At 47.7% G+C, this 7,631-nt stretch overlaps 1 protein-coding gene across 1 annotated transcript in view; it reads right to left on the reverse strand.

Annotated features, from left to right (window-relative positions):
* Window positions 1-7,631, reverse strand: part of LTBP2 (latent transforming growth factor beta binding protein 2) — a 99,136-nt gene that overhangs the window by 90,007 nt on the left and 1,498 nt on the right. The window contains exon 2 of the mRNA XM_010583712.1: window positions 3,174-3,386. Within this exon, the coding sequence (XP_010582014.1) occupies window positions 3,174-3,202 (29 nt within the window). The 5' untranslated portion in view covers window positions 3,203-3,386. The remainder of the gene's footprint in view (window positions 1-3,173; window positions 3,387-7,631) is intronic.

A 7,631-nucleotide genomic window follows, 5' to 3' on the forward strand; every position in this document is an offset into this window, starting at 1 on the left:
CCCCCGCCGTGTTCCCTCTTAACCCTGACACCACAAGCATGGAGAACAGCAGAGAGCGGCAGGGCCCTTTCACAGGGGAATATCTGGAGGATTATCCCAGGGCTCCTGGACCAAACAGGCAGCTCCTCAGCCTTTGGAAACCTCCCTTGCCTTTGTTCCTTGGCCTTCTAGTGTTGGGGGAAGGGATCCCAACGAACATGTTTGTGCTGTTCTTCTTAATAGGGTGTTGTGTAACACAGAGGGAAGTGACTACACCGGGGACCCCAGCTGAGAACAGAGACTTTAATCCTGCTGCCCAGGGAAAACTTGGAAAAAATACCTACATCTGTTCCGTTGCATTAGGCTCATGGCTCAGAGGCTGACAGCTGAACCTGGCTGCTCATGATGCCAAGGTATGGCCCCTGCCAAACAGTGCCAGGGTAAATTACCATGACTGATTAGAAAGGCAAAAGGCAGCCAGAGAAAACTGGGGAGGGAGCTCTCCCTGTGCAGGTTTCTGGAGAAGGGAAAAGGCCAAGCCAGAGTGCATCAGGGCACTTTGTCTTCTACACTACCACACTGGCAAACAGAGCAGAGAAGGAGCGATAGTGGAAGATAACAGGGCAGGGGATAAGATGCAGGGAGAGGCAGGAAGATGAGGAGGCAGAGGAAAAACCACAGCTGCATTGACCTCTCCATGGGGCTCACCAAAGATGGGCTTCAGGAGGCAATGCTCCTCATCGAACCTGTGCTAGGCTGAGGCCACAGAGGGAAAAAGGTGCTCTTGTATCTACAAGCAGGGTTCATGGCTTGAGAAGGGTACAAGGCAGCTGTTGGCCTTGCAGAGCAGTGCACACTCTCCCTGCCATGAGTCTGCCAGCTCTAGGACATGTAAGATCACAGGTGTGGGGCTCCCTCACCCAGCACTGCAACACAGCTCCCTTCCAGGCTCAGGCTGTCATCACCTCACATCCATCCAACAGCTCAGAGAGGAGTATAAAGGAAATCAGCTATCCAGGGAACAGAACAACACTACTGAAATTTGGCTAATAGCAGACACCTAGATGCTCTGGAAACATGTCAAAGACTTCTCACCATATTTGGCAGGGCTCGACATTGATACACCCACTGGGAACACAGTAGGTGCTGCACTGAGACCACAGGGCATGAAGGAGAGCCCCTTCTCTGTGCAGCCCCTCTTACAGACACACCAGGATGCTGAGGGTGGCCCTCGTCTAGACAGGAGAGGGTTTCTGGAAAGCCATTAACACCCAGTTCTGTGAAGGATCTGCCTGTTCTTTATTCAAGTATTAAATTGGCTCAACCCTAATTAGCATGACATCTATGACAGGATTAAAGCAGATTCTGCTTTCCTCTTCCTGCCTAGGGCCACCAGCTGCCAAACACTCCTCCAGGTCTGCATCCTGCACAGGACAGTGGCTAGCTTCAAGAGAAACAGAAAGCAAGCTCCTTTCTAACTCCTGTCCATCAGAGGCAGGTTTTGGCCCTGAAGCAGGAAGGTTTGTTTGCTTTAAATCTTATTTAACCATGGATGTTTTCATTATCCACATCCATGTCACGCTCTTTTATCCGCCCTTAGGAGGACAGGGAGGAAAGCTCTTGCTTTCCTCAGTCCATCTGTGGAGCAGACAGATTTGATTAGCCACGTGCTTGTTGCCTTTCAATCCCTGCTGGCTGGCTCTTTGACCTTGTTCAACAAGACACAGGGATCATGAGAAGCTGTGTGTTTCCTCAGCACTCCTCAGCCTTTTATAAACTTCTACTTCAACACCACAACCTCATATCAGACTCTGGTCCTCTATCCGTCTCCATAGGCTACCTCTTCACACAATCCTAAACCTCCAGTACTGAACTGAGCCCTTGAGGAGCAGGGATCCTGCTGAGAAATGCAGCCAGATGCCTTCTGATCCGTGAGCATTTCTGCACTAGAATCTAAAGATGCCTCTTGGGTCCAACACCACCGGTCCCATGACTCTTTACCACCTTCCTCCCCTCTGCTGTTGCTGTTTGATCTCCTGCCTTTCCCTCTGCTCCTTACACTGTGGGGGAGCAGATCTGTCAAGGTCAGAGCCTCAGGCCTGAGCTGGCTCGGCAGCACCAAGTGCATTACACCTCACTAATGTGTTTGGTATGCGGCTCCTCTGAAACCGTGCCACTTCACACTTGAATTGCAGCTCAGCCCTGCTCAGGAGGAGGAACCAGAGGGGCTGAGGCACAGCAGAGCCGACTCCTAGAAAGACATTCCCAGAGCACCTTCCAAAACGACTTCCAACAGGCTACTGACACTGCTGACTGCAAAGCGCGAGGTTAGCTGGGCCAAGCCACCTCTACTCAAACAACCTGATGCAGAGTATCCAAGGCAGGCACTGCCTGTAGAGAGACCACTTCAGGACAGTTGCCCCCTGAGGGTGGTTACAGGGTCCTTTTTCCCTCCTGTCCCTGGAGCTGCTGTATTGCTGCAGTCACCTACTGCATCTCATCCAAGCTCGTGTCAGCTTCCACTCCCCCAGGCTCTCTGGAAAGGCTAGTGGTACCTGCAGTTAATAAAAAAAGTCCACTTTGTTATAATGAGCCCTAAAAGGATAATATCAGCTCAATTCTGCTTTCCTGGTCCATGCGTTAAAACTCTCTCTCCCCTCGCAAACTGATGACTAATCTGTGTCTCAAAGCCTGAGGGAATACATCTAATCTGGTTAGTGTTACTGCTGTTTGTTCATATTAAACACATTATTCTTACCAAACTATTGTCGTGAGTCTCCTGAGAGAGAGTGCTGCAGGTTAATCATACATATGTAAATCCAACTTCCTTTCATGCATTTTAAATGTGTGGCCTGTTGGAAAACAAAAGGGCAAGGGGAAGCTGCGCAACAGGGACTTGTGTAGAACCAGGGGATGCTTCCTAGATGCTCACTTCTTATACTCTTCAGTTTGGGGATTAGAAGCACAACAACAGAATCTGCCAGCCAACTCGTTTGCTAGACTAAGAGGTAGTGCTGAACAAAAAAAAAAAAACCCAAACCCGATACAACAGTAACCCAAACTGCAGGGTTTCAAGAGAGCTGAAGTTGGCCACTCTTAAACCTGACCAGCTCAAGTTGACTATCGGTCTCCCTCTGGTGGCCAACCAGCCGCAGTCACCGTCTGTTGGCAGAAGAGGGCTGCCACATTGCTACCTGTCCCTGCACCGAGGCACCTGGAGCATCCCCGAGCCCGCGGCAGCACGGCTCGGCTCGGAGGGGCAGCACGGCTCGGCTCGGAGGGGCAGCACGGCTCGGCTCGGAGGGGCAGCACGGCTCGGCTCGGAGGGGCAGCACGGCTTCAGAGCATCGAGCTGAGTCAAGGAGCATGGCAGACCTCGGCACCAGGACAGATGTCATGAAAGTCTTCTAAGAAGAAAAAGATTCATTACCAGAACAGCCAGCATCTGCCCAGTCCCTCCAATTTGACAGCCTTAGGGCTCTCTACAACTAGGCCCTCGATTTTTAATAGCAATACTGTTTAGCACTAGGAGCCCCCATCTTGAAACAGGACCCCCTTGTGCAAGGAGCTATACAACATCCAGACACAGAGAGACTGTCTGCTGTTTAGAATGAGGAATGAGATATAGAAAGGACAGATGAGAAAGAGACCAGGATGAGAGCAAGCAGAAGGAAAACAAGACAACACCAGTCAGCATAAGAGATAGTAGTCAGTGAGATGCTCTCAATAGGTGAGGACATGCAGCACAAAGACAACAGTTCAATGTCTGACTAGAAGACACCAAGGTGACATTTTTGTACTATAATTTTTAGTTTCAACAGTGACTACAGTTGCTACCAGTGTATTGCATGTTGTTCCCGATATAAAAGGGCCTAGGAGAAGGAAGGCTCCATACTGCTGCTGACTGCTCTAGTCACAGACAAGAAGCGCCTGCCAGTTTTCCCTGAGTAGGAGTCTGTCTGTTCCACACCAGCAATAAAGGCCTCTGCAAATCTGACCTAGTCTCTACACAGCAAACCACTTCTCCAGACACATCTGAAACCCCTGGAGCTGGTTTCATCATCCTCCAAGAGGACTGCAGAGAATTGTATTTCCCTGCGTTTCTTCACCCACTGCCGTAAGCAGCACTATCTCAACTCGAGGCAACCTCACACTTCAGCTACTGAAGCACAAGAGAGGCCCAAGCAGCTGTGCCTTCTGGTAAGAGATGAGATTGCTAAGATTACTCAGAAAATTGCATGACTTTACAGGCTTTCAGAATTATGTTAGCCTCAATCCCTAAATTAAGGGGTGGGTATGGGCCAACACACTTCTCGCAGCTTATCAGAGAATTGCCTCAAGAGGAAGAGAAGAATTTGGTTTTGGCTACTGCAGAGTCACTCCCCCAAAAAACACCCAAATTCACTCTGGCCTTCACATGCCTCAGAGAAAACTCTGGAGCAGCCTTAGGCCAATTCCAGTTTCTCCATCCCTCATGTGGTGCAAGAGCTCTGCTTCCTTTGTCTGTATTCGTTGCAGCTTTATACCACGGCTGAGAAGCTTGGCTCTCAGCCTCACTCCCCACTTCCAACCTCATGTGCAATTGCCCACGCCTCAGCATACTTTGTAGCACACCATCCCTGCAGAAGGGTAGTTGGAAAAGACTGATTGGGAATTTTGGGTGAACTTCAGCTACAGCTGTTTTGGTTTACTGCAAAAGAAGTTATAGCAAATTATGTCTAAAAATGAACACATTCATGCAGTAACACCTCCCTCCTACAATCAAGTTTCATGCTCTGGAGAGCAAAGATTAGGGTTTCTCACGCATTCAATGAAAAAAACCAACAAAAAAACAAAACAAAACAAAACAAAAAAACCCCAAACCAAGGAAAGAGTTTAAAAGGAAGATTCTAAAATCTCAGATTCTGCACCATACAGCTGATGCCGAGACAAGCTGAGGTTCTGGTGTACTTTGCTGTTTCCCGTAAGTGTTTTCCTTCTATAGTTCCTATAATCACATGTTCAAACTCTTTTTGCTGTCATATGCCAGGTCAGTCAGACACAAGATGGTAGCCAAAACCATACAAAACATAGTAATTCACTACAGGAACCAGGAGTTACAGCCTGGTTCAGCTGACCAACTCAGCCATAACACTTTGAAAGCAAGAAGGGATCTTATCCAAATCAAGCATCATTTCCCCATTTTCTCATTCAGGTATCTGAAGTATCCTTCTCCGTACCTCTACAACTGAGGCAAACAGAATGCTGAGCAGAGGAACCAAATGCACAAAAGTCCAGTTTCCCAAGCAGCACATCCTGACACACCTCAGGTCAAGTGGCCATGTATAGAATCAAGGATCCTAAGACATCAGCCAACTCCTTGCTATTGCTGGAGACACAAGCTGGGGTGTGTAGGATTCCAGCATGAAGTGCATAGGCATGATTTCTCTCCCAGCCCCAAGTCCATGCCAGGTGCCAGCATAAATGGACATTGTGGAGTCAGCAACAGGTCACTGTCACCACTCCCTCTCTAAGACACCACAAGAAACTGGTGATCAGGACGGGCAGCCAGATGATATCACACATCCTGCAAAGACAGGCAGAAACTTTAGATCCTACTTCGTCCTAAAGTAATCCAGCATGCTGAGCACTTTCCTTCACACCCAAACAGATAAGAGTTTCTGAAAACTCCAGCCTCAACTTGGCCCCCTTCCCATGAGTAATACTGGTCATGGCATGTAAAGACATGTCCACATGGTTTGCTATGTATCATTTTGTTCATGCCAGGTTTGCAAAGTCACCCCACCTGACCCCAACTCCAACAGCTCTAGACTCACCATCTCTGTGATTTCCAGGGGACAGTGGAACTTGTTTCTGGATTCTTCATAACGCTCACCACTGCTCTATCTAACCTCTGTCTTCTCTGAGTCCAGCATAAGACAACTTTGTTCCCACAAGTAGCTTCTAAATAATACCATGACCCCACACAATGCTACAGAGGCAATCCCTGAGACTCACATGCACTGCTCACTCTCTTCTTTAGCCAGCACTCATGGTTTGAAAGCCAGAATCAAGGCTAGAGGCTGGTTTTGTAATATATGAGAACATCTGCCTAGTTATATGGTGGAATACACACAGCCAGCTAATGCTATGCTGGCTGAAGATGGGCTAAATCTTTGTACAGCCCAGGAAACTGTTTTCATTGTTATACAGGCAGCAATGCTAATAGGTACAGAATCATGTTGCAGAATCTTCTAAAGTTTTAAAGTTATGATTTTAATCCTCAAGCTACAAAAAAAAAAAGTCCATGAAAACCAGTGATAAATTGAATGCTTTTTGTCGGAGCTGGGAACAGCTCAAGCTCAGAGAATCACAGAAATTGGGTATTGCCCCTGAAGGCAACAAGCTGTCCACTTACTAGCAAAGCCCTTGTTCCTTAGCAGACACTTGCAGGTACATTGTTTCCACCCTGCAATCTGAAAGTATTTTGTACAACTTTAAAACGTGCAAAGGACTCAAATACCCCCTCTTCTGCTGGCTTCATCTAACCCTCTTGAAAGTACAGTGAAGCACAAGCAGTACAAATACCTGCAGCTCAAAGAGTTAGGTAATACAGTGAGATGAAAAAGTAATTGCACCAACTGCATTATTAATTTACATAAAAGAGTCTTTAAAATACTTTCTGGCATTACTAGCTGCTTCAGCCTATTTTCCAGCCCGCTGCAGAGAGGCCTCACAGTAGCCTGCGAGCCCCAGCCGAGTCCTGCCTCTTCCCAGAGAGGTTCAGTCAGACATCCTGAAAGGCTGCAGGTGGAGAACTGTCCTCTCCCCTCTGCAGCAGACCTCAGCGAGACACCCAAAGACCTGGAGAGGCCCCTCACCCATGGACAGCACTAACCAGTTTGACTCCCTCTGTACAGCCCCGAAAGAACACTGAGCTGAGAAGGTAGCATTTTTAAAATATTTTATTTATTATACAAACTATTTACAAAATCAGCTACTACAACCACAGGCTTCCAAATTTTGGCTGAACTCTGCCAGAAATTCACCAGAGGGAACTAGGATTTGACCTGTATCATCCACAGCTCCTGGTTTCTAAAAACATGCAACATGGCCAGCAGGTGCAGGCTGAAGCCATGCCCTATGCACCTCAAAGCAGCTTCAGGAAACACAGAACCTGTCCGAGATGATACCAGGATCCTAAGGATTTCTACAGAAGGGCCTCTATTAAGTGGGAATAAATAAACAGTAAAAAGAAAAGTAACGAGCCTCTGCCAGAAGTAACATACAGTATAGGTGACCAAAGCACATCCCCATTGCCAGTGTTAAGGGCAGCATAAAAAGTGACTGTACTGGGAGAGTATAAAGCTAGAGACAAGTTTAGAAACATTGTGATGTATCTCAGGAACATGGGACCAGCTAGGGGCCTGTGGAAACAATGGGGATGGGTTTAGTTGACTAAGAGCACCCATCACAGTTCTGACTTGCACTTGTGTTAAGAAGAAAGTCCTTGGTATCTGCACAGCTGCTGGGAAGTGTGGGGTGTGGGCTGCAATGCAGTAAAAAGAATTTAGGAGCTCTTTCCAGCAGAGGAAGACTGCCCAATGTCCAGCTACTTCATCCTCAGAATAAAAAAGTCCAGCTCAAGAGAAGAAGGGAGAAGATTCCTGAGG

The sequence above is a fragment of the Haliaeetus leucocephalus genome, unplaced genomic scaffold, assembly GCF_000737465.1.
Source record: "Haliaeetus leucocephalus isolate CR32 unplaced genomic scaffold, Haliaeetus_leucocephalus-4.0 Scaffold932, whole genome shotgun sequence".
Taxonomy (NCBI): domain Eukaryota; kingdom Metazoa; phylum Chordata; class Aves; order Accipitriformes; family Accipitridae; genus Haliaeetus; species Haliaeetus leucocephalus.